Below are 27,189 nucleotides of genomic sequence, written 5' to 3'. Positions count from 1 at the left end.
GCATGTGTAGGCTTCAAGCAGGACAGGAGTGTCAGATAAGTTGCCGCACTGAGTCTCTCAGGCGTGCATGTGCTGGTCGACTGTTCCAGCTGTCAAGAACGTAGTTAAATAAATGAGGAATCTGTTAGAAAAGTCATAATGTTTGCTTGCTTAATTCGGTTATGTTGCAGTGTTCTATCTACTGTTAATGATAATGACATTGTGTGTACCGAATCTGAAGGAAACTTTAGGTTTTAGGGCACTGTGTTGTCTTAAGGGACTGAGGAAACACACGAACGTCTGCAATAACGACAGGCGGTCCCTGGTCAATATTAGTTCCTCTCGGACGCCACTAAGACTTTGCCTTTCCGCTCATAACACGGTCGCGCATTTTGTATCCAAATTTGTATGAAGTCCACTAATTAAATTGTGGCGACCGTTGTCTTGACAACAGTACTTTGTATGGAGCGATTTAAACAGTGCTACTATCATTGAACTTGTTGAATTTGAAGTAGTTTCACCAATATCCTCAAACAGTGATGCGCAGAGAATGCCAAGTAACGAGCAGCGTCAGACCGGCTGCATGTCGGACAGTGATTACGGGATTGGGTCGCGGTCCACCAGTTCTACGCTAGTATAGTTTTTATACGATTCAATGTAAACATAATATTTGGTTGTTTATTTACAGACCATTTTAATAGAAAACAAATTAATGAAAGTTTTGTTACCAGTCCGATGTCATGGCTACTGAGTGATCAACAGTACATAAATGTCCATCCAAGTTTTGACCAGCCAACAAAGCACAAAATTCAAGTTGTGGACGTATCACATATAGGACAAAGTGAAAGAAGATTTGAAGAAACTTTTGTGTGTGGAGGTGCAGATTGTGTGTTGGTTACAGTCGGATCGTCTCCCGGTCAAGACTCCCAACAGGAGGCTGGCTTTAATTATTGACAGTTCAGTTAAGCAATGCAAATTCCAGAATAGTAACTTAAAATAGGCTAGTATTCTTTTTCCTACGTCCTTCCCAGTTCAGAGTTCACAGACGTCCTCTCATAACACATTTCAGTCTGCGAGTCTGATGCAGATCCTGTTTACGCCAGACAGTCCTTTGCATAAGTAAGATCAGACAGGACCCAGGCGAAGTACAGGATACGGCGAGTATGTTCGACCATTCAGGTACCCTCGATATCTGTTTAGACTGTATTTAACTCTCAGTTTCAGTGAAAACGGAATGCGCTAGAAAAACCATAATTAGGACGAGGTAAAACAACTTTCTGCAGTGCCAACTGAACTGTTTTTAGCCTGGGGCTACCACTGGGACCCGCGTCGCCACTCGCCTTCCAGATACTTGTGAGTCGAAACAGCAGAAGTTTCGTGTTACTTCGGTGCTCGAGATGTGAAATGGGCACATGTAACTCAGATTTCCGCTGTGTCTCAGTAGTTGGGGTTTGTAACGCGGTTTGAAAGTTCTGGTTCCGGCGGGTTTCTTGTGTTTGAACACAAACCAACATGGCGTTTAAAACGGTATTTAGCCACTGAAATGTGGCCCGTTCTTTCATGCAAAGGATTTGGCTTCTAGCAAAACGTAAGTACTTAAATTTTTGTTGTCCTGAACCTTAAATCTGCAGAGGAAGTGTTTAAGTAGGCATTTATCCCATAAGCCGGGCGAAGAGCACCCGGCTGACACTACTTTTCTGTACGAACAATAGCTTTCTTGTTATCTCCTGACCTCTTCCGTCTAATGATTGGTTACGTTCATGACACAAGGATAGGATACGCCCAGGCGCGTTGCTTCTTTCACATTCCACGGGACCGGAGAAATGTGTCAGCTTTGGTATCTCCTCATATTCATAAATAAACACAATAAACAAAGCCCGCGCTAGCTTAGGACGTCTCTGCTGGATCTGACTGGAAAGAATGCCTCGATGGGCAGGATGGGGTCCTCAGTCGCCATGGTGATCCTCAGGTTGGAGTTGGAGTGCTTGCTGAAGTAGCCGCCAGAATTGGCTGCGGATGTGAGGTCAGCTACAATCTGCGAGGGGGAAATTGTGTCCTGCTCAGATGAGGGCGGATTGGTGGCCAGCGGCTCAGCCTCGTCGGCTGTGGTCGTGGTGTCCACCTTCTCGGACATCACGGGAAGAATCTTGTCCTCCGTGGCCTCGTCATTCGCGATATCCTTGCTGACCTCCGTGACTATGGAAACTGGCTTGCTGTCACTGACGGCAGAGTCCTCTGCCGGTTGCACCTGCTCCGTACTGGTGGTGGTGCTGCTGCTGGTGGTCACGCGTGGCGGCCGTGTCCGTAGCGGGAAAGGCTTTCTGGTCACCGAAAACGCGGATTTGGCCACCGTGCGAGGCGTTGTGGAAGAGGCACTGGTGTGGGCGTCGCCCGCCGACTCGGTAGTCCTGGTTCGATACCCGCTGTAATGTTTGCTAGCCCCGGGTCGGTAGCGGCTGCTGATCGGTTTGAAGTGGTTCACTCGCTCTGCGGACGTGCTGGGTACTGTGGTCACACTTGTCTCCGTGCTGGTGGTTGTGGAGGAGCGAAGTCGCCCTTGCTGCGATTCCCTCTGCCGCACTCGGCCCCTGTCCGGCTCCTCGTCCTCTTGCGTGCTGCTTCCTCTGGAGCGGTTCCGCCCCCGACTCGTTTCGCTCTCTTCCGGCTTCGTCTCGGACTCTAGATTCTTCGTCATCGCCGACAAACGTTCCAAGCGCTCCTTGTGGCCTCTGAGGCTGAACCTCGGGCGCGTCGTGTTGGTCGGGAAACGAAGCCTGGATCTCGCGGTGGTAGTAGATGGCGGTTTGGTGGTGGAGGTGGTGGTGGTGGTGGGCGTTGTCGTCGTTGTGCTGGTAACAGTGGTCTGAGAGCCCGACTTGGTAGAAATGAAGTCTTCGTCAGTGACTTCGTTGAAAGTATTAGGCTCATACAACTCGTGTGACGTGCTTTGGAGCTCGGGATCGTACACGTAGCCGTCGCTACTCCACGGCGATTCGGTAACCGGCTTCTCAGTAGTCAGCGGCTTGGGCGGGCGGGCACGGGTTCGTTCCTTTCCCCGTCCTCTGTCGGAGGCGGGCATTTTCTTTCTCAGTTGGAATTCAGAAGAGTCGAGCAGCAGCGGCGCGGTAGGTGTGTCCTCCGCGTCGGCGATGCTCGGCTGTGTCGTAAGTTCCTCCAGGATTGGCCGTCGTTTGCGATGCTTTTGCTCTTCCTGGGATGGCTTGTTCCGGCTGACTGGTCGCCTCGTGCGTTCGCCTGCTGGCTGCTTCTGACTGTAGCTTGGTCGCCGAACACGCATTATGTCCAACGAGGTTGCTGGAATGCGGTTTACAGGTCGTCTGGTTCGTTGGTCCTGCACATCCTGTTCCTTCAGTATTTCCCCTTCCTCCGGCACGGAAGTGGCCGGCAGGCGAATTCCCTGCGACTGTTGGGAACGCACATTGCTCTGGAAGTCTGGGAAGGGGTACGGTTCTTTGGGCTGATCGATATTCTCTTCCTCGGTAAGAGGAGTGGGCAGTACTGGTTTGCGCCTACGCACCTCATTGATATGATGGGACGGAATTGTGGTTTCCTCGAGGAACACGGGTTTCCTTATGTACGTCTGGCTCGTTGGTGTGAACGAACCCTCCTCACTCTCAGCGCGGTTCTTGTTGATCTCCTGGAAGTAGGGTCGGGTGACACGCGACTTCTCTGCTGGTCGCAGGGACGGTTTCGGGACGTACTGCTCCCTCTGCTGTGGTGGCGCGGACGGCCACGTAGTTACGTACACCTGATCTTCGAACGATGTGAATGGTGTAGACCCAGAGAGGATATAGGAATGGTCAGACAAGTGAGGTCCTGTCGCCCCGTTCAGCCTGCTAGGGTGAAGTGGCACATCTTGCACCTGTCCGGGCTTCTGGAACGACGCAGAACCGCTCACCTGCATGCCGACCGACTGCGGCAGGAATTTGACGTCACTGTCCCCGAACGTAGTCGTTGTGTGCGAGAACGTCTTGTAGAATGGCTCGAAGTTTTCGACGTGTCCGATGGACGAGTACGCGGCCGGAAATTCCTCGATCTGCTGTGACGGGAGGAACGGCTTTGTCTTTGTTTGCTCCTGGAAGTAGTACGTCGGGTGCTCATAGCGGAAGTGCTGCTCGCTCTCGGCCTGCTGCATGGGGGGCGGCACAAGGTGTTCCGGTACGCTCTTCTTCCTGTCGCGCGTCTTCACGGTGGCGTGGCCAAACACGCTGAAGGAGCCTAGGATGCTGGGAGGTGCCACCGCATATGTCTCCACCTTGTTGGAGGAAGCGGCATTCTGCAGGCGCTTGTTCCTCTCCGCTATCTGCATGTGCGCCTGAAACTTACTGTACACTGGGTGGCGCATGGACTCAGCACGGCTGCTGGGCGGAATCGTTGACTTCTGGGAGGAAGTTGGCACCGGCCGCCAGCCGTTCGAGTTCACCGCCATAGGAGGCTGAAACAGATCATTACATTCGAAATGTTATGTTCCCAATCTAAGGCGCAGATGCCGGAGATCATTTTCACATTAGGCCCACAGCGTGTTGTCATTTCTCTCCAAATGCTCGTCTCTTGACGTAGCACTGCTGAGACAGACGCTTCACGCAATAATTTTCAGCCTGACGGAAATTGTTATGACTAATCCCGCATGTCAAACCAATGTTTCTGTAATGTAAAGCAGTCTCTGTGTTTAATTTAACATCGAGCAGTGAAGCTTATTGGAGGGTGAAGGTATAGTTCCTAATATTGTTAGTCTCGGCGCTAGATAATGGTAAGTGGTAACCTACACGAACAGGCCGATTTAACCCCTGCAAAATAGTCACCATTACCACTATCTTAATGCTATAATATCGTTGGTGAGTACGACAGTATAATTATTCATTTGATGCGATTTGGAGGAGCTGTTGACGCCTTTATTAAGGCACGGCCGCACAGTTTTCCTTGAGAGAGTGAGTATATTTAGGAAATAATAAGGATTGTCTGCCTCCGTGTCGTGTCAGCAGGACGAGGGATAACCTTGGTACCGTGGCGTGGGGTACTCTCCTCTTAGTAACCTTGCCCAGGAAGTGAAGGGTTGTACGTACCGGTGTGATGTCCGCGTCCGGCACCTTGGGCAGGTCGCCGTGCACCCGCGCGAGCAGCAGCCAGCAGCCTGTAACAGCACATTAGGATAAAGTGGTGACGGCGGTTTTCTGATGGGGAATATTGCTTCTGGTAGGATACCAGAAGCAATATTCCCTAGTTTGACCATGTCAAGGCCTATCGCCACGACGAAAATCCCGTTAGCACAAGCCCATCTCCAAGGCATCGTTTACCGTTTCCAGCAGTGCGTTTCGTGCGCAGGAATTGTCTAGCCTAGTAAGGGACGATGTCTTGCGCTTGCTGAAGACTCCGCCCTTAGAGTTTTGGTTCGTTAAATTTTCACTCACCACAGACGGCGGTAAGCAGGATACCCGGGTTGCGGGTCATGGCCGTTCTCCTCGACGGCTGTTTGGGCTGAAACACACGTTCACATATCGCTTTAGTGGTTCTTAAGCCAGGTAAATCCAATCCACTTTTGATTAATATATAACTTTCACAAAGAAAATAAAGTTGGTAATAATATTTAATATCTGATTGGCAATACTTTATTTTCACGTTGTCCAGTTCAAACGAATGATTATCAAGTGGGCAGTTAATACACACAGAAATCAATAGTGGAAATATAATAATGGCAATCAGGCGTTTTCTTCTTGGAAGTACTTTTTTTAAAATGAAGTTATATCTACTGAAACCCCACACCCAGTACAAAGGGAGCGAGGAATTACTTGGCAAATAAAATTCAGAACTCGAATGGTTAAAACAGGCCCAAACCATCCCCCCTCAATTCATTCATAGTCATTTTCCATTCACCACTGAATCGCCGCTGCGCCCTTGAGTAGAGTAACCCGCCGCTCTTCGTAGTTTCCTGCTCGGCTGTCAACTGTGAAGTATCCGTGGAGGCCGACGTGTAAGTTCTCAAAACCAAAGCAGACGTAGAGAACTTTCCCCTCGAGCGGTTACACACTCTACATGTGATGGGTGTCACGGCCTACTGGCCTCGCACAACTGAGTAATACCACGATGACTTCCTGTATCTGGTTGCCGGGCTTCGTGTCAAAAGTAGCGTCCAGCGTGCCCACTACCGATCTGGTTCACTTGCGCTGTGAAAACGTTTGATTGACGAGCAGACGGACGGCGATCGTTGGGAGAAAGTGCAAAGACAAGCCGTGGGCAGAATTATGACGTTTATATAACGACACGCACACACACGCCGCCAGTCTCCAGTTTACGAATGTACGACGCACTCGGTTACTAAATCCCAAAATTGCTGCTGCTCTTTGTAAAGTTTGGTCAGGAACATAACCGATTTTTATGCTGTGACTCTATGTCCAAGGGGAAATAAAAGAGCCTTACTTTTGACGGTTCCACGGACTCAAAGGGCCGTGAAAGTCCAGGATTTGTTCTCAGAGTTTGTCTTGCAAATAACTGGTACATGGCGCGAAGTATGGTCCGCATTAAGATATACGGCTTGTAATTCAATAATTTTCGTTGTGGCATACATCTGTTTTTTTTTAATTATATAGACTCTTGCCGCAGTGCCAAAATTATATAATAAAATACAAAAAGTGACAGAGTTTATCAAACCATTTACTGGGGCCTGGCGTGAAATGCAAGGTTGTCACAGCTTTGTGGTGTAAAGTGCTTGCACTTCTGCTATGAAACCATTGACGGTGTTCCCTGGGAGGGGCGTTTATGCTGTAGCACATCGTCTGAACCACTCCGTTTGTTTGTTTGTTTGTTTCAAAGTCATCTCCAGCTATTACACCGAAGAGCTTAGGCCTTAGGCTTTTTATTTCGAAGTTTGCAGTAAATTTATTAATTCCTCTAGACTTTTGTTGTTGAATTTTTGGTGTTTTTGCAAAAATACATGTTTATAGTCAGCATATTCAAATTACTGACACAGAGAGAGAAGTGTGAGGTGGAAGTAACAGCGCAACAATTAAGCCGCGTTAAGATGTCTGTCAAATGAGAGCGACTCAGCCTCGTTGTATCAAGTGCTGAAGAACGGATTTCCACGGCAGCGAAGTGCTGCAGAACCAGTATCGGACGCGGATCAAGTGTCTGTGGTCTCTGTTATGCCACTGTCCCACTGTTTAATTTCACGAACTGCGAAAACTCCTGTTTGGGTACCAGAGGACAGGTCCGAAACAATGACTTCCTCGAACATGAACCACACAGTGGGCTCAACACTGTGTCAATGAAACTTGACTGATCTTGCACTGACAAACAATTTTGACTCCATCATTATATTTCAGTTTCATGAGGAAAAGTCTGAAGAAAGTAGCGAACTAAGTCTGGTGAACAGATGACTTCCAAAAGTGCCTACGGCATTGACCTTGATGTTTACTCAACAAGGCACACATGTGTTGCGAAGCGAACAACTAGCACAAATACGGGCCAGATTATGAAAATGGCTGTCTTTTGGGTTGTTGAGCCGTGAAGTCTTGTCGAAGCATGCCGATGTTTCAGAGCTGCTTGCAGCCTTCATCATCAGCAAATACCTCTGAAACGTCGATAAACTTCTACCAAACCACACGGTGCAACAACCCAGAAGACATTAATCTTCATACTCGCCGCTGTGAGAACCTGAAATCTCACTGAGACAAATCAGCCTTTTTGTATTTTGATAATATGCACCACATTGAAAGTTGTTTAAATACAAGGCGAAATAGGTTTTAAGCCATGCGGTTCTTCATGTTTGTTTCGAGAAAAAGTTCCGTTGTATCCTCATGGAGCGTTAACTAATACTCCTAAATAGCAGAATCCGAAGGTTCAGCTTCTCTAACACGAAGGCCCGCCATTGGACACGGGTCTCATTCCATCCACCACTCGTTCTCACTACCTTTCCAAAATCCATCTTAATGTTATCCTCACATTTTCTCGGTCGTCTTACAACCTACAACCTCAAGCGTAAGTCACAGTAGTCTACCAAGTTTCGGAGATTAAACACGTGGACAAAGAGACGGTTAATAACAATGCGTTCGTTGTCTGGAAAAAGTGTCAGCGAAACTGTTCTTCTGATTAGCCAAAAAGTCGTCCATATTCTGAAAGCTTTCGTATTCTTATCTCTCCCTTTTGCTCAGAACTCACTCCGGTGCTAGGATGTGTTGCGACGCTCAACGTCACAGTCCCCATGAAGTCTAGTGTTCGTGTCGTAGGCCTCACGTTTACTCACCGTTTGTAGTAGTGTGTCAGCCTCAGGCCGTCGTGCAGATGTGTGTTCCTTGCACAATGGCTTTGTCGCCAATGACCTGCCGCTGGCCGCTCGCGACGCGTCTTCTCCAACTGAAAAGTAGGTCCGGTCGAGTCCCCCTCTGCAAGGGGTAGGGGTTGTACTTTCCCTGTGAGGGGGGACTGAAGAAAAACTTGGGTTGCGTGTGGTCACGGTTCCGAGGAAAACGGACTGATTTGTTGCTTTTATTTAACAACGCTTTCTCAGCTGTGTGAGTTAATTTAGAACAAGTTCAAAGTGAAATTGGGCGATTCTGACTGGTATGCAATAACGTGGTAGTGGTCTATTTGCAGGTAGTTTCCCAGTTTAGGGAGGATATACTGAGGAAAGCAACGAACAGCAGTCTGCCTCCTGACCCAAAATCAAATTCGGGACCCCTCGACTACGTCGCTGTTTTTGGTACGAAACGAAGACAAGCTGGAAATGCTCTTTGCCTTTCCTTGATCCCTCAGTTCGAAAGCTTGGACAGAATCTCAAAATAAGCCACTGCCCCCTTATCCCAGTTCCTCTCCAATACTGAGTACGATTATCAAAGAGGCCCGAATTTGCATTCACAAACTGATCTCCAAGGGCTTGAACATAAAATATCAACGGGTTCCTCGTGAATTAATGGACAAAAGGCAACTTAAAAACGACGTCGGATTTAAAAAAAACAAACATACATTTTCATATGAAATGCAACAGATCGAGAACAGCTGACATATTTTCATGAAACTTGTTATTTGGCAGTTATACTATAATCTGCTGGCACATCTCGATTTTTATTGAAATGGGACAACTGTAATGAACATCTTACATGAAAACTTGCATGTGTTTCTGCGCGCATCTCGAGCGTAACTCGCTAAATATTTATCGGAGCGAAAAGTGTTTCGAATGAAAAGAATGAAACTCGCATTTTATGCCAAATAAGCATTCCGTTAGTCTTGCGATTTTCGAGCTAATTAAACAAAAGGAGTTTCATGCTGTGTCAAAACTTGGGGACAGTTGGACGCATTTTTATGAGACTTTGTATTGCCCGTCCTTGCTCATCCGTCGCGCTGGTTGTAAGAGAACAAGCAGTTCGCATTCACGAATTCAGAATTTAGAAGCAATAACAGAACGAAAGCGCCAGAATTGTTACGCCATGCGTACATTTCCTAACCTGATAAATATGTCCATGTGCTTGTGAATTAGCGTTGGATCATCTTGTCTCTGTGAAACAGGACAGAAAGCATCCCTCAGTATTGACGGATTCAGGTGTTCAAACCTTGACATTACTGGAGCATCTCGCACAACGATCTGGCCATGCTGGATGGATTGAGGCCATGGTAACTTTTCTTCGAATGGGCTCCGCGCCATGTCCGACACGATTATGGCACGACGGATTGCAGCAGGCAACTGTTACGGTGGACTTCGTTAAAGAAATGTATGACAGAGGGCAGAGCACATCCCGAAATATTCGGCACAAGCTATTACGTAGTTTCGCTGAAGCACGAATTGCGTATATTTTAGGGCGAAGATCTTCAACGCAGAAGAACAACAGCGACGAAATACAGCCTTCGGAGTTCTCGGGCGTGTGTAACGCGATTCCTTCCCGAAAATTTCTGACAGCAAAATTGCATTTGTCATACATACGGTTCGGTATTATATTGAACTTATTTACTGTATCGTCTGGCTAGATCAAAAGTTATCAAAATCGTTATAAGCCTTCTTTCTTTTCTTGTTTCCCTCTTACGTGCTTACATAGTGGCTTGAATTTGTACGTTTTAAAACGTAGGCCTATAACAACGCATTTTAAAGATGGTTTCTGTGCTGCATGATCTGAACCTTTCACAGCGAATAAGTATAATGAGTTCTTCTCGTGCTACCAGCCGCATGATGTGGTTTAATGGAGAAAACACCAACGTTTCAAGAACCATCGTCGTCCTCGTCCTCCGGGTACTGAGTACCCCAAAGATGAAGACGGTTCTCGAAACGGTCGATTCTCTATTAAGGGTATGTTATATACGGTTGTTGTTTTGCGATGGTTTGGGTTGTCCTGGAGAATTTCTATCGTGTTCATCGGGTGGTCGTTGGGATGTCCTGGAGAAGTGCTGGATAATCCTGGAGAATTCCAGGACAATTCCTGGAGAAATCCTGGAAGAGTCTTATAGTGGTGTCGGAGAAGTCCTGGAGACGTTATGAGCAAAATTTTTTGTCATGGAGAATTGCTGGAGAAGTCCTGGAAGGTTATTTGGAAGTCCTTAAGCGGTTGTGGGTTTGATCCTATGCGGGTCGGTTATTTTGGATTCGTTTAAGTTTGATTGGGATAAGTTACATTGGATTAGGTTGCGTTTTGGTTTAGGTTGGGTTAGGTTTGGTTTGGCCAGGTTAGGTTTGGTTAGATTAGGTTAGGTTAGGTTTAGTTAAGTCAGGTAGCACGAGAAGAACTCATGTTTTCTGTTTTCTTTTGAATACTAGCAGCTTTGATGTTTAGTCATTCTAGACAAGCCCATTATGGCAAAGCTAAGCACACTACTCATATCACAATGTATAGATCCGGAAATCATTGTTCCTTTCTATTTAATTCGATATTATTCATCATATAAAAATGTTTCAAGTCAAGATTGTAGATGTTAATAAAATATTATTTATATTTTGTCATGTGCAGGGCTGTGGAGTCTGAGACGGAAGCAATTTTCGGTGGAGTCGGTAAAAATGTACCGACTCCGACTTTGATATAAAATCTTAAGAACAATTTCTATACCGTATGAGACGCCGGCCGCCTCACGCTTAGGGCGGTATCGCACTAGGATGCCATGGCGTCCAGACGCCAGACAAGCTGCCAGCTTTCGACGCCAGTCGAGCGAACAGATGGATCAACATTATGAGATCACGAAATGAAGGGCTATTAGCAAGGAGAAATGTCCACTTTTATCACTTTTGAGGAAATGAGATTTACCTTTATCAAAACTACATACCTGGAGTGAATTTCAATTCTGTAACAAAGAAATAAGTAAAAAAAAAAATTCTCCATACACACTCTGCACGTCCATACCATTATTGAATTTGAAATATTTCAGTTCTTGCAAATCACATGTAATATTACATGAACAAATTTATTTAATAAAACATTATAAAAGCAGGTTTCTTCTTAATTCACATTATTTGTGATTATAGATAGATATATAGATTGCTAAACAAAAAAACTTATAAATCAAGTTGCCATATTGTAAAGCGGCCCCACAAATAAAGCCATAGAAACACTTCTTAGCTAATTCTTTCTTTTCTACTGTAAATAAATCTCCTCCAAATATTTCCACAAGTTCTTCCCAGTTTCTTTTTTTCAAGTCCCGGTTTGCGTATTCAATAGCAGATGAATCCCATAGTGATGGTCGGGACTGAATTTCAATTATCAATCTTTCGGTGTCGAAATTATCCACGTTTGGAAGAAACAGAAATACACACAAGCACATTCACGCACGGACGTCAATGGACTGGCCAGACTGGCATGTGATGTTGATTTGGCCTTGGCCGTGGCAGCGATGCCAGTAGCATTTGAACTTGGCATCGTGGTTGGCAGCGATGCCAGACGGATGCCAGGTGCGATATATGACTACTAAATTAATGCATTGAGTTTGACCGAGATGCTGGCAGCTGCGCCATGGCCTCCCGTTGGCATCCTAGTACGATACCGCCCTTAGGGAGATTCAACGACGCGTTGAGCCACATGGTGTGGGAATAAGGATTGTAACTTTGTCTCCGGTACCTTAAGAATACAAGCTGTCTACATATCAACCGATTTCTGCAATAACCATTAGACGTATATTTAAATATTGGTAATAAGTCTAAAAAGTAGGCTGTGTGGTGGTGAAATTTCTTATGGTGTCATTTACCATTTTAGTAGGTTTACGCTTATTAATACATATTGAGCTTTTATGAAGGAGTCGGAGATTTTAGTACCGACTCCACAGCCCTGATCATGTGATGTACCAGGTAAGCTTCGCTGTGAAACGAAGTAAAATTTAGACGGGACCCCAACTACAAATTTAAACGAAATCCGTGGAGCAATAAAAATGGAGGGAGACTTCAGCCCCTGGTGGACATCCTAATTATAAGTAGTTTGTTGAAGATTGGAGGCTGATCTGTTTGGTGATCTAGGCGCCCCAGAAAGCCGTACTAGGAGGGAAACAAAGCCATGTCCGTGATAATATGCATGCACTCACGCACGTACTTTCACGCCCGTATGAAGTCAAGTAGTCCACGCACAACGTTCGTGGTCTATTACACGAAATGCAACACAGACGTGTTGCACGCAAGGTCCATTCCTCCGTCGATCGTGCTGTAGGTCTGCTGCTTCCCAGTTCGAATCCCATCCGGGTTTAATTAGGTCTATCGCTCTTTTTCTCCGTTACTCCATGAGTACTCAGAGATTCGTATATGATTGAGATAGGTCAGGCGTTTCCCAGCTTACAGTTCATCTCTCTGGACACGAAACATGCTTGAGCTCTGATGCAGCCTTCAGTTACGAACAGGCATGGTAGAATAATCTCGTTTTTCGTGCTTATATTAGTTATTCCATTCTCTTCCGAACACACGCGACAATTACTTTCATTTAATTAATGAGATGTGGGGCTCAGATTGTGCGCAGGCGCACTGATCTGATAACTCCGGTTAACTGGAATGTGACTTGGCATCCGTGCCAAGAGAAGGGAGGGACTGAAGAAAACACAGGCTCGCTGGGGTTCGTACACGTCCTGTTGCATACCTTGACCTGAGAGACAACATCGAGGCTTCCACTGTGTTGTCCACTGCTAAATATACAGCAATACTCTTAATTATTTTGAGACTAGTATTTCTGTGTCCAAATGACTTCTAACCCAAGAAACGGTCTTCATAAAATTCGCTAACACGGAAAATCTCTCCGCGCCAAGGCACTGCAGTGTCATGGTTTCCAACTTTCTACCGATTGTGTGTGGATTGGAGCCAAGGATATTGATGTGGGAAAATAAAATAGCATATACCAGGTCCTCACCGTGGTTCGGAGCTCACTTTAAACTGTATGTCCCATCTGCCGACCATCATGTTCATGAATTACCCTGTCATTGATCGTAACACAGTCCGTCCTGTGGGTGCTCCCATCTCAGAAATGGATTGCAGACTTACCCGGAAGCACAGACAACCATCAAACACCGCGTCCTTCCGATCACGACTAGATAATTGTAACTTTCATATAGAGTAGAAGTCAAATAAGTTTCAGGGTGTCCTCTTACGTGCTTACGGATTCGATGCGGTCACGTGACAAACTGTGACACTCGCGAACAGTGGCATGCAACAACTTTCCAGTGAGGCTCACTATGGAACTTTCTGCATCGAGAAAGCATGTTGACCCGGCGTTAGCACTTCTGATGCATAGTCGGGAGGTCCCAGGTACAAATCTCGGCCGAGACCGGTGATTCTGACTCTTTTCGTAGTTGTCTTCAATATTCGAAGGGAAAAAATGTTACGTACGGCTCGGTTAATTTTGGCTACTTTGTAATACGTTAGATTAAGTTTCGACATGTTGGGTTAGGTTAGTTAACGTTTTGAAAATCTTCGTCACATCTCGTCACGCCGTTACATTACGCCAAGCTTTGTAAATCTTCCTCACGTTTCGACATTAATGGTGATCCCTTTTCAGGACGTCAAAGCACGTCACGCCTAGACACGCTTTGGCAAGCGCGGTCACTAAGTCCCGTTTCGGCACGCTTACGTTATGTTACGTAAGGCTCGGTTAATTTTTGCTAATTTGCAATACGTTAGTTGAAGTTACAACAGGATAGGTTAGGTTATGTTAAGTTAGTTTAGTTTAGGTTTACTTAGGTTAGGTTAGTTTGTTATATTAGATAACGTTTTGAAAATATTCGTCACGTTTTGGCACTTATGGCCACATCTTGTCACGCCGTTTCAGTACGTCACGCGTAGTCACGCTTTTAAAATCTTGGTGACGTTTTAACACTTAAGGTGTCCTCTCGTCACGCTTTCAAAGGAGGTCACTCCTAGTCACGCTTTGTCACTAATAAATTTAATATATATAATTGAAGATAATGGAGTGAACAGCAGCAGCGGTAGTGATGAATCGAGTGATGTCAGAAAGCGATGGTCTGTGAGAAGTGGAAGAATTGAAAGAGGACCGAAGAGTTGTGAAGAAGATAAAATTATCTAATACTCTCTGTAGTGTTAATTTTCTAGTGATGTGTAGTGTAGTGAAATCAACTTTCCTGTGGCACATACTCTGGTGATATTTTATTTGGAGTGTACTGTACACGGCCTGCTGCCAATCCTTCCAGCAAACTTCTGGTAAGTGACTCACTCCGAGGTTCCAATTCACAAAGTTCAGAGGCCAAAAACGCTGGAACTCAGTATATTATCACTTGTAAGTGCACGTCAACAAAATTGGCTCCAGTAGGTTCTGGAAATGTGGCACGCCATGCTGGCCACCTGTCAACACTTTCTCACACCTTCCTTTCTAATTCGTTAAGAGACACTGATAAGCTGATTTAATGCCTCTCTGTGAAACACCCAAAAGGAGAAACAAAGTCTATAAAGTTGGATGGAAAATATCAAGGATGAGGCTGCAAAAGTGAGAGTACTGAGAGTAACTCACACACACATGTCTACTCCAAATATAGGAAAGTTTTATTATAAATATTCACAAAAATACTAGTAAGATATGACCCTGGGCAAACTACTTGATGCATGAGCAGATGTTATGGGCAGGTTGTACAGTTTTGGTGAAGTCTTGGTCATGCCATGCTGCAAAAATCTGCTCAGGTTTCAGTTCTGGATAGCACTTCCAAAGTCATACAGTAGAGTCCATAGTCAATTATTAGTAGAACTGCTATCAGTTTCCTAGAACAGTGTTGTCACCCAAATGCCAAGTTGTTTGCCATTACAATACAAATGCAGAACAGATTGACTTCTACATGTATACAGAAACATACAGTTTGCCTCAAGCATGCAGGTTAGTCTTAGAAACACTGTAAAGCACTTTCAAAGTATTGTCCAAAGACTAGTAACAGTTTATAATGTTCCCCTTTTCCCTTGTGACAGACATGACTTTTGTAATTAAATAAAGATCACCAATATGTGACTTGAGGTTCTCACAGTGGTGAAGATGTCAGTGCTGATCTACAAGTCCACATAGCATTTACTGCCCAGATGACCAACATCAACATTAAAAAGTAAAGGACAACAAGAATAAATGTCTAAATTCTATAAAGTTCTGTCTTAGCATGCCTGTATGGCAATGGACATGGATGATGATGAAAAGCAACAAACAAAGATTACAAGCAGATGAAATGAGATTTTTAAGATCAATTACAGGAATGTTAGATGAAAAATGAAATGAGAATATTTGAAATGAATTTTATACACACACACACACACACACAATATTAATGACACACACAGATGGGGAAAAACAGGTATAAACATGTACTAAGAATAAAGATAGAATGCCAACAGGAAGACCTACAAAAAGACGAATAAAACAAACAGGATATAAACCCAGTACCTGATGATGATTACTACTGTGAAAACAGCTTGTCATGTAAGAAAATGTGTACAATGTGAAATGTACATCTTATTAAAAGCTATAGTTTTTGTGCATCTCATTACATCCCTTCACTGGACATTGAAGTCTGCCTAAATAAGTACTTAGGCCCTCATGTAAAATATCTTTACATGTTCTCTAATTTGTAAATAAATTGCAGTATCACATTTCAAGAAAATTCATCCATCTGCAATGGCCCTATTACTTGTGTATGGCCAGAAAGACAGGGCAAAGCTAACAGAGTGTATACTCACAAGGACACTGACAGTTTCACACATGCCCTAAAAGCATGGTACTAATATAAACAGTTGTCACAAAAGATGAGGAGAACTGTAAGATATGCTTTATAGTTGATCTGCTACTCCTCATTTCTAGACGATTATCACAATGTGCTGCTACCAATCATGCTGCGGGAGTCTGTATGTCCAGTTGTTGCTTCTGATCACCTCTATGCCTGCACCATAATACGGGATAACATAGTGTGATCCATCAGCTGGTCCCACAACCTGTGTCGCGATCAGAATGATGTCCACCAACTGCCCCAAGAACATAAAGCCCAGTGTACAGAACTTGAGCAAACCAATTGCAGGGTAACCAAGGTAGAAGCGGTCTGCTCCGAACATACCGAAGAAGATGGAGAGCAGCATGGCTGTCTCAAACGAATAACCATTTCTGCCATGAAAGAATAACACTGTAAACTAAACTTTTTGAACAACATTACAATATGATGACCATGTGTACCTGAATCCCAAAGATGGGTTATATATTTAAAATACTGAACCTAACATCAACTGGTTAAGTTCATAATACATTTGTCTCACATCATTCCACTTTCCAGGATGATTCTGATCGCACAGTGATCCTTACATATTAGGTGTGGTTAAAAGATGTTAGCCTAGCTCAGGGGGAACCCAACTTGTGGCCCATACTTTCCCTGCACAGGCCATTCTAACCTACCTAACAGCTAATCTGACATGAGTTTATAATGTTACTAGTCCTAAAAGTGTAAGATATCCCGTGTATGTGGTCACCATATTGTAAATACCCAACTTTCTTCCATATATGTTTGGTAAATTACCATTATAATTTATTGCCAACAATATTCACAATACTTACGTCCATTTACAAGAAATTTCCCGTTTGAATGTGGAATTTTTTGTCTCTGTGCAGTTTATCCCGTCAGCCGCTCTGCATTGCACTAGAAAAAATAAGAAAAATAAATTTATAATAGGTTTTACACCAGGTGCAAATCATCATACTAACCTTCTGTTAATATTTCTCTACCTTTCGCTTTATTTTCCTTTGTACAACCGTAAGGTTGTTGGGTTTTGGGATCAATATACTCATAGGATGGGTCAGGATCTGGGCAAATATACTGGCCCATTCTTAGTGTGCTGCACTCCACATGGTAGTCGGCATTAATGTGACTAGAAGATATTGAAACTGTTAGAATTACTATGCCATACCACAAACTGTTCATTGCTTAAAACATCCATGCAACGCAATCAGCTGACAAGGTGATTTACATTGTCAGCAACATAATGCGCCTCTTACCGGAAAGCAGAAGGATACACAAGGAACAGAGTAACCAGTTTCCTTACTATCATTTATGTATCTACAATAAATACTTAATTATTTAACTTCCATCATAGTGACTGCACTTGATTTTTAAATACAATTTGAATATATTTTGAAAATCGGAAATACGCTAGTGTTTGGAGTATAGTTCTAACCTATTTCAACAGTTGGCCATTCGAGACGTCATAATCCGCGTTTTTAAAGGAAAGGGGATTTGAAAAGCAGGTTTTGTCTTTAAAAATTGCAATAAAATGTAATAATAGTATAGTATTATTTAAGAAATTTACATAAACTATAAAATTATTAATGCATATTAAGCAAACAAACAACTCATCAAATATAAGTTTAGCAGAATACGAGACGTACAGCGCCAGTGTAGCTCCCAGGAACGTGGGGAATTTGTGAAAGAGAAATAATGAAAATGGCGTTGACAGAGAATTGTATGTTTGTGTAGACGTTGTTATTATTTGTGGAATCATCAATCAGTGTGTGAAAATGTTTTTGTGAAACTGAATTCAACAACAGTTATAAGTGATGTGGCCTCAGATTGTACACTTACATGGTAAGTTGGGAGACAACTGTGCTCCTGCTTGTAGTACCACAATCATTCGTAACCTGTCAGACACTGTTTAACAATTGTATAATGTTTTGGGGGCATGTCTTAAAATGATTGTAGTTTTGTGTACATTTGTATCTCACTTTTAAGATTTTATAAGAGAAATGTGTTTATTTCTGTTTTGTTATGAACTTATGTTTTTTAAATTAAATCAAATTCTGTAACATTAAAAACATAGACCAATCTTTGATGTGCATGAGATGAAAAATGCATAAAAAGTTTTGGATACGATTGCTGAAGGGAAGAAGCACTCAGTTGACAGGTGTAGATGGGAGGATAATAGTAAAATGGACTTTACGTCTAAGGGTTGAAGGGTGTGGCATTATTCATCTGGCTCTGGATCAGTGAACATGGTACTAAACATTCATAGAAGGTAGGGTGCTATGTGACTGGCTAAGTGTACTGTTAGCATCTTATGGTTTCTACTCCATGGAGTTGGATTGTAGTTTGTGGATGTGAGCTCTGATTTTTTGCTCAAAGTAGCCTTCTACCACATCTTGAGCTGAAGGTCATTTTAAATGGTAATATCTTTGTAGTTACAGAACCAACTGTATTTGTGCCTGAAATTCAAGTAATTTTAGATTCTGTATCCAGTTGTAATGTAGTTTGGTGGTAGGGCAGGAGTACTAGAAATGGTCAGTGTTGAGATTTATTGTCATGTGTTGCAGGGGACCCTTGAAGCACCTTGCTAGCCATGCCTCTCAATGAAGACATATCTACAGCACTCCAATTGCTGGAACACATACAACACACCATAGATGTCAGTGATGATGCCAAGCTCCAATCTCAGACTAGTGATGACCTGAATTTGCTCATCTCTGTTCTAGAGAATCCTATCCTACGTGGCATCATATCTGTTCAGGTATGAAATATGCAGGCCTTATACATAGTTTTAAAACCTCATTGAATATAGGACTTCCTGACCTATAATTTCTCACAGTAGATATATGTTTCAAGTATCTGAAGGTCAAGTGTTCAAGAAAGCACTTGAACTGAATAAGAGGCAAACTGTAGGGCATGATGGTATTACATTGTTGATTAATATAACTCATTGGCTAACATACCAAAATTATGATGGACTGAACCTCTTGTATGGATAGATGAAGCTATGAAACATGTTAAATTTTGTTGGGACACTTCTGGATAGCTGAGAGTGGAGTGGATAGAGAGTATTAAAATAAATCGTTTGAAAATAGTTTCAGTTAATATTATTGGGTGTTATTTCCAGTGGTGGGTTTTGGTTTTTTTACAGCATTTAACCCTTGATTCTGTTACCAGGGAGTTAGTTGGACTTTAATGGCTTGTAATTTATAAACTTGTGATCATGTTCTGATGTGCCTGTGTAGGACTCATTGAGTGAGCTGAATCAGCAGTTGCAGCAGCACCCATCAATCTTGCCAGTTGACTTTGACATTACTCCATGTGGTGATCTGGTGCTGAATGTACCACCCTCAGTGGATCTTTATGACCCAGGATTTGAACAAGATTACCAGAATCATGAGTTTGATGATCAGAGAGTGCCTGTGGCTAAACTGTCTCATAGCTCATCTGGTGATACATCATCACCGCAGGTAAATTGTTACAGTATGTACTGATACATTCAGACTCATGGTTGGAAACTCCGAATATGGCTTTTCCTCTCGTTCATGTTATTGGTCAAGAATTCTCAGTGGGGTGCAGTATTGGGCAGTTTTGTTAAGTCACGGTTATAGCTGTCGTATGATATGGTATATAAGCAGGGAATAGTGTAGGCAATGTAAAACAAAACAAAATAAATAATTGCACTGAAATATTGATGTTGCAAAGCATGTTACATGTTTTTGCAGATTTTTGATTTTTTGTTGTTTGTTGAGTTTCCAGCCAGGTCTGAAACACTGTTGTGGCATGTGAAGTTACAGGCATGTCAGTGCAAGTGCAAGTGCGTGTGTGTGTGTGGTCTGCGTGCTTACTAACCTCAGAGCTTCGTGCTTTCTGGCATGACTAACAATACACCAGCATACCAGTAAATAACGCTTGTCCAAAAAGCAGAACTACACGTCAGATGAGGACTACAATGTGATAATAGAATTTCTTACAGAAATTATTCTGTTGATTTGTAGGTGAACATATAGAAAAGAATGCAAAATTTTAGATTTTCATGGTGATGAGAATATTGATGATCTCAGTTATTGTACTGTTTAGTATTTTGGTTGTGTCAGTGTTTTACTGGAACATACTGCAGGCTAAAATGGCCTTGATGATGGAGGCAGTAGGTTCTTCTGAAACATTGGCTCACAGCCAAAATACTGTATGGTGCAACAATCCAGAATATCATTGGCACAGCACAGGCTGCTTATTCCCTGTTATCATCATCGTACATTGATGTTTCCACAAGGATGGTTCACCCTGTTACGGAGTTGTGCCATTGGTCCTTAAGAATTTCTAATGTGTCTTCATCAACTCTTTCCCTAATCTCTTTTTTTATATATTATCTTTTACATGATGTCCCAAGTGATAATTTTTTCAGCACTTCTGAAATTCAGTACTGTTTTTGTCCATGCCACTTCATCCTAGTTTGACTAACTTTTTGTGTAATGTGGATTGTGATCATCTGGGATGTGAAGCTGTATATGTAACTTGTGAGCAGTAATCATATGAAGACTAAATTGTGACACAATCCAGAAGACTAGAATCCACAACATGAGCTCTAGGCAACCACAAATGAACCAAAAGCAGAGGAATCCTATATAAAAGAGCAAAAGTTATACAAAAATATCAACAAAAAAGAATTTACTTCCCAAAACAAACAAACACAATTTTCACTGCCATGAATCCCTCAAATCTCATATGTTCTTATATTTTTACATCAATTATGCCTATAAATACAACCAGATGATTAATGAAACTAACTCAGCCTGTCTTTTATTTTACTCAATAATATTTGGTGGCATATATCATTGGGGTGGCTTTATTGGGGGGGGATCAGCACACTTTTCTCTACTTTATACTATTTTTCATTCATTCTTTGTTTAGAAAAGACTTTTTACTCTGATTGTTTCGATATTGTGGTATCCCTGTGTGAAGCATGCTTATGCAGAAGGATCAACTAAAACACTTACATGTGTTGATATCTCATTGTGAGAATATTATACTGTCAAAATTGTTGGCCATGTTTTGTCCTCACCACTGTTTTTATTAAGAAAGATGAGCTCCTAAATCTGTGGTTTTCAACATTTTCTGATCCATGTATTGATAAAGCAGCATTGGGTTTTTCAAGGACTAGTACCTATCTTGCTCACATTACACAGCCTAAATAATTGTCTTTTGTTTATAACATGAAAATCAATGTTTTTGTGTGATATTGATGTAGGACAGATGTCATATCCGCATTGGAATATAAAAATTAATGTTTATGAATGGGTGAATATGAAATTTTTTTCTTTCAGAAATCTCTTTTATTTCCAGGTTGTTATATAATGAGTAGAAACATAGGCATAGATTACTTAACCTGCTGTGCAAAACAGTATTAACATTCAACAGAAATTGTGTGCTTGATAAAGGGAAATAAAAATCAAAGTTGCTTTTTGTTTATAATGTGATGCTAAGTAGAAGAATTGATCTAAGAACCAGCAGCAGTTAGCTGCCACCAGTTCAAAGAAATTGTCCAAGATGACAAAGGAGCATTTGCTTGAAATAGTTTTGAATGTATCATGCCCATTGATCATTCAGTAGGATGTACACGTTACTCATAAGCTTTGCCAATTATTGTCAAGCCTTTTGTGCATCCCTGATCTGCACAGGTCATTGGTGTTGGTCAACAAATGTATCCCAACTGTTGTGCAGGGTTCTGGAGGCATCTGTCTTTAATCAGTGTTTTTACTGGTTTTGAAGTGGTTGTTTTAGCAAATGTGGGTTCTTTATGGTCCCTGTAAATGGTTTTTTTTCTTTGTTCCAAAATTGGCGTAAGAGTTTACCACCTAAACAGAGACTTTTATTAGCCTTCTCAAATCGGCACAAAACTGTTAAGGATATTAAGTACTGTGCGTATTGGATGCTTCATATATATGTCTGCTTTGATGCATGTCGGCAGTTTGTACTTCAGTATTTTTAACATAAAATATGGCTAATAACAATGATAGTTTTTAATTTATAATACTTAATGTATTATCATGGAGGGGTGGATAGGAGAGAAATAGGTTATGAACTGGACTGAATTCACCTGGCTCAGGACTGTTTAAGGGTGGGTTCTTGTGAACTCAGTAATGAACCTTTGAGTTGCGGTTAATATAAGGGAGCCGGGATAGCTCAGTCAGTACAGGCTGGATGACTGGGTTTTGATCCCCAACAGGGGCAGAGGATTTTTCCTCTAGCCTCTGTGTCCAGACCAGCTCTGGGGCCCACCCAGCCTCTTCTCCAGTGGGTACCGGGGTCCTTTCCTGGGGGTAAAGCACAGCCGGGGCATGATGCTGACCACTCACCCGCATCTAGTGCCAAGGTCAAGAATGAGAAGGAGCTATACTGTTTTACTTTACAGTTAATATGAATAACACTTATATAGCTTAGTGTGATCATTAAACATGTTGTAATTACTAGTGAACAAATTCATGAGGTATTATTTATATGGTAAAAATTATGAAAGTATTTAATTTGAATTTTAAGTAGCCATAGTTGGAGTCTTAATTAGGACAAGTTTTTTTTTGGTAAGCTGAGGAAGGGTGGAAGTTACATGTCAGACCTTTATTAATGGTTTGTCTGTTGTCCACAGGTGGTAAATTGCCTCACTAGGTGCTGAGAGGGAACAGTTGGTGACATGTTAAGAAAATAGAAATATTTCAATTTGTTTGAACTTATCTCTTAGATACAAAAATATGTTCTTGGTGGGATAGGCCAGTGAATTCATAGATGAGTCTAAGTATACTAAATTTAAAGAAGGGTGAAGTATGTGAGTACGTTTGTTTATGAACCTTCAGAACCCTGTAAAATATCTGATATTGCACCCAAGGTGAATCATACAGCATCTGTATGATTCTCCTTCCATGTTTGGTTTCAGCTGCTAGGTTAGTGATTAGGCAGATGGTGTGATTGCATTTTATCAGATCACTAGTCCCAGTTTGGCCCCCGAGGACGTGGCTCTGCCCCCTATAACAACTCCGACTTATGCAATAGAGTTCCAGAAAGCCATCAAGGCATCCTCACGAGGCCGTGAAGTTCTCACTGTACAGGTAGGCAGAATTCCCATTGCAAATGGCCAATACTAGCTGGACACAGCTTTATTTGTTACATGTCACACTTCTTTGAAATGGTTGTGGTTTTAAAGGCTACCTTATAATTGTGTGGTTGATTGGACTAAATTGCTTTGGCTGTATGTGACATCTTCACTCGTAGAATTATGGTGGGCATTTGGAAAGTAACAAAATTGGTTCTTTTGTGCCTGGTATTTGGCCACCTGTATCATCTTTAATTAGACTGTTTGCCTATTTTGGCTTCACAAACAGTTCTTAAGATTCTTTTTTAAAACATAATCATAGAAGCATTAAAATTAATCTAGTTTTGTTTGGGGAATGTGCCTGTAACTTTTATTTGACTGGTATGTTCCAACCATGTTATTTGGCATTCCTGTATTGTTTTTATTCAATTGTATTGTGAGTACACACTATCCTTGGAAAATGTTACTCTTAAGCTGTTTATTGTATGTCTTTTCATGCTTTGTTGAAGAGTCATTTCCTGAACACATCAGTCACAGAGTTACTGCTGTGATAGAAATAAGAAAACACCAGCACAGTGTTATTTGGTCAGCAAAATGACAACCATATTACTTTTACTTCTTCTCAAGGTGTAAAGAGAAGACCCACAAAGCCTGATGTGGTGGATCGGTCATAGGACCTTGAACGTGGTTGATCTGTGCTTTCAACTTGCAGTTGGGACATGTACTGTGACACAAGATAATTTCTATACCAATCTTGATATATTTCATTAACAGGTGTGGTCTGTCAAACCTGTCAACATTGCTAAGTGTTGGGTGCTTTTATCATGATGTTGAATCAGCTATTAACATTCGCATGACTCTTCTCTGTTTTCTTGTATGTGTCAAGAAATATTTGTTTATAGAAGTAATGAGAAAGGAAGTGCATGGAACATAAATGAAAAGGAATCATTGTAACACATTTATTTTATGTTGTTGGGCAAGGTATCATTCAGAAACAACAGGTAACTTACAGTAAAATTTTTATTTACTTAAATTAACAGCGAGAGCATAAAAAACTTGTTACCAAATGAAAATATTTGTGGGAATGTCCATGTTGATGGAATGAGTGAAAATGAGCGATCTCAAACAGCATGGAATTACGAACCTGCAATACGAAGAGCAAGAGGAGGGCTTTGTGGTCAGTTGCCTACTGCACAAAGGCAAAAAGAATTTTCTACTTTTAAGTGTTACTACAGTGCAGTGCTTGTGTCTCATTACTTTCTGAATGCCCCGCTGCTATGAGGCATGTACTTGAGGTTGCATGTTCTTCCTGCACACTGAGGTGACATCATTGCAGTGTATTTGTATTCTTGCATAGCCAGAGGGAATATCTGGCTGAATATTTTACAAGTAGGCGACCCAGGACAGGCTTTTTTAGTGGTGGTGGTGGTAAACTCTTATTCATACTAAATGCCTTATTTCTTGAGAATATTTCATTGCACCAATTGCCATGAAAACTTTGAAGCCAACTTTCTTCTGACATAAAAATAAGCTTTAATAGTAATAACATAAAGGTTCTGTAGTCAATATACATACATGTTTTATCATCAGTGGTTGATATATCAAACACTGCTGAGGTTCCTTAGAGTTCAAGAACAGTCACATAACTACAAGAACTGAAGCATTAAATTTCCTAGTCTTGTATCACTGTCCAGCAGAAGCTTAGCATTCCTATCGTATAGTGTTTGAACGTGTGTGATTATGAACCTTGCCACAGAGATTGGTTACCCTGAGTTGTGTCCATATATTATTCCTTGTCCCTGTACAGTAGTACCTTCGAATGTGCCATTTGCTGATTTCCTCCCCAGAATTTCAGTTTTGTCCTGCTGCTTACTAAATACTAATCTAATGTGCTCACTCCATCTCAACAGACCAGCTTTGATTATATTAATAATATGTGCATAATTAGAACATGAATATATTGTTTGGTGTTTTCAGCTGTAAAGTTTGATGATGTTGGGGTCTCTTCAATGCCACATTTTATCTCTAACTTAACAGTTTTTTCCATTCTCGGTCACATTTTTATTTTTACTCTTTGTGCGTAAATTCAGTGGTTTACTTTGAATAAGCAAGCTGCAACACAGCAAACTAGGGATTTCAGTTTCACAGTGTAATGGGACTACATTCTTATGCATGTTGTGAGTAACTGAGATGTGCTGTTGCCGTGATGATGGGCTGGGCATGTAGTTTTGCATGAGAGTTTGTGCAGACCTTTCAGATGACTGGGCAAGTGAATTTTAATCTTTTCAGTATCCGGCTGAATATGTTCATACTGTTCACATTGTAGCTTTTCATCTCAGCATATTCTGTATGTGTTGTGCATTACAATTAGATAAACAGATAGCATTTTACAGAAAACTTTTAACTGATAGTTCAAAAGTAGCCTAAACAATTTGGGATTTATTGTTATAGTTGTTGGGGATGTATCATAAAAACGTTATGGGGAACGTTTTGAATCTGACAGCCAGTTGTATTACAACAGAGAACATGGCAAAGGAAAAATTGAAATTGAATTTTTCCTGAGCATCACACCATGAAGACACAGGTAGCTGTTGACATGTAACTCTAGACATACTTGAGCATGATAAACAACCCCTTGTAACCTTCCAGTAGGAAGTTAGGTAGATATTGTTAAATTTCAGTGTCATGTATTGTTGGTTTGTTACATTTGTCCTAATTTTTGTTCCATACAATGAAGATACATGTACTTTGACAAAATGGCTGTTTTGGAGGTAGAGGTGATTTGATTTCACATTGAGTGTGTGGGGTTGTCATGTTTCAGCTGTTCAAGCCGGAAGGAAGCAGTCTGGGTTTCAGTGTAGTTGGCCTGCGCAGTGAAGAGAAAGGAGAGCTTGGGATCTTTGTGCAGGAGGTCCAGAATGCTGGCATAGCGGGGCGGTGAGTGAATAATCTTTTTTTGTTTCTGTAGACATGGCATTTGGGTATTTTAACGTTGTTTATGTAAGAGAAAAAGAGAAATGGCCCCTTTCATTTCCAGCTGATGCTGTTTTTAAGCTTTGTGTCAAATGTACCAATGTCATACAGGCAAGAACTATGTGACACATTTCACTGTGGGTCAGTGCCAGGTGAACATTTTTTTGTGGTAAGTTTTCCTCAGTGCAACTTTTAATACAAAATATCTCTGTAAAATGATCCCTTGATTCTTTACATTAGTATCATTTTATTTAAGGAGTGTTTTGCTTCTTTGCCAAAAGCTGAGAACAGAAGGAATTTGCATGAAAATGTAACCATTTTGAGATCTGGGCCTTCCTGTATGACCCACACTCTGTGTAGATTTGTCCAGGTAAGATGCTCATGTGAGAATTGGAGGACAGGATTGCACTAATCCTTTTATGTGTCAAGCATTTTGTCTATTTGAGAGTTTATCTGTTAAATTAACGCTCAGACATCCTACGTTCAAGTTCTGAAACATTTATGGCAGCTCAGTTACAAGCCTGGTCATGATTCTTTGGCCTGACATTTGAAGTTAAGGTCATGCACCTTCACACAGAGGTTGTTTAATTGGGATAATCTAATTTTTAAGATGATGTGTGTCTGAAGTCAGAAGGAAAGTACTTTGAAGGTGACCTTGGTGATCTGAATGGAGTGTTGTTAATTTCTTGCTACAGTATGCATGTTCAGATTTAAAACATCTTGTTTTCACGGTTTTTGTTTTATTTTGAATACATAGTGTTAATCATTTGGCAGCATTATGTTTGGCGTAAGCACAAATGAACTCGGACATATTTACGGTACTCAGTTATAAGTTATAGCTTTTGCTTTTATCATTTTCTGACACCAGATAGCTATCTTTTTATTATAGTTTTATTTTGTTTATTACCTTCAAAGTTGCTGCTGTAATTTCATTTACTGGACTTTCATAGCAAAAAAGCCAAACTCTGGATTAGAATGGTGAAGGAAATTGC

The 27,189-nt window shown here is 41.8% G+C and overlaps 3 protein-coding genes across 16 annotated transcripts in view; 1 reads left to right on the top strand and 2 right to left on the bottom strand.

Moving 5' to 3' along the window:
- The window catches only part of LOC110827345 (multiple PDZ domain protein), a 162,909-nt gene that overhangs the window by 55,379 nt on the left and 80,341 nt on the right, over positions 1–27,189 (top strand). For 5 of the 13 annotated variants that reach the window (XM_087358117.1, XM_087358122.1, XM_087358119.1 and 2 more), the window contains exons 1-5: positions 17,797–17,985; positions 18,708–18,901; positions 19,386–19,610; positions 23,115–23,240; positions 26,046–26,161. In XM_087358117.1, the coding sequence (XP_087214243.1) occupies positions 18,734–18,901; positions 19,386–19,610; positions 23,115–23,240; positions 26,046–26,161 (635 nt within the window). In that variant the 5' untranslated portion in view covers positions 17,797–17,985; positions 18,708–18,733. Of the gene's footprint in view, positions 1–17,792; positions 17,986–18,707; positions 18,902–19,385; positions 19,611–23,114; positions 23,241–26,045; positions 26,162–27,189 lie in introns of those variants that run through there. The other 8 variants (XR_015537646.1, XR_015537645.1, XR_015537647.1 and 5 more) reach the window with 5 other exon arrangements.
- On the bottom strand, positions 638–9,827 carry LOC110827381 (uncharacterized). The gene is made up of 4 exons (XM_022058982.2): positions 8,237–9,827; positions 5,409–5,475; positions 5,064–5,131; positions 638–4,435 (listed from the first exon to the last, which is right to left on the bottom strand). The coding sequence occupies exons 2-4, from the start codon at positions 5,446–5,448 to the stop codon at positions 1,862–1,864; spliced, it is 2,682 nt and encodes an 893-aa protein (XP_021914674.1). The 5' UTR covers positions 5,449–5,475; positions 8,237–9,827; the 3' UTR covers positions 638–1,861.
- Positions 14,907–17,401, bottom strand: bisc (TM2 domain-containing protein 1 biscotti). 2 transcript variants are annotated; one of them, XR_015537648.1, is made up of 4 exons: positions 17,130–17,401; positions 16,962–17,043; positions 16,100–16,517; positions 14,907–15,142 (listed from the first exon to the last, which is right to left on the bottom strand). XR_015537648.1 is itself a non-coding variant. In XM_022058995.2 (3 exons), the coding sequence occupies exons 1-3, from the start codon at positions 17,323–17,325 to the stop codon at positions 16,241–16,243; spliced, it is 555 nt and encodes a 184-aa protein (XP_021914687.1). In that variant the 5' UTR covers positions 17,326–17,401; the 3' UTR covers positions 14,907–16,240. The 2 variants fall into 2 exon arrangements, 1 of the variants encoding a protein (XP_021914687.1); XM_022058995.2 differs by having other exon boundaries at positions 14,907–16,517.

Source organism: Zootermopsis nevadensis, unplaced genomic scaffold (genome assembly GCF_977971745.1).
Source record: "Zootermopsis nevadensis isolate Lab colony 2312 unplaced genomic scaffold, Znev_1.0 Znev_ptg000029l, whole genome shotgun sequence".
NCBI classification, from domain to species: Eukaryota; Metazoa; Arthropoda; class Insecta; order Blattodea; family Termopsidae; genus Zootermopsis; species Zootermopsis nevadensis.
Note: the sequence above shows the minus strand (reverse complement) of the source record. Positions and strands in the feature narration are given on the sequence as shown.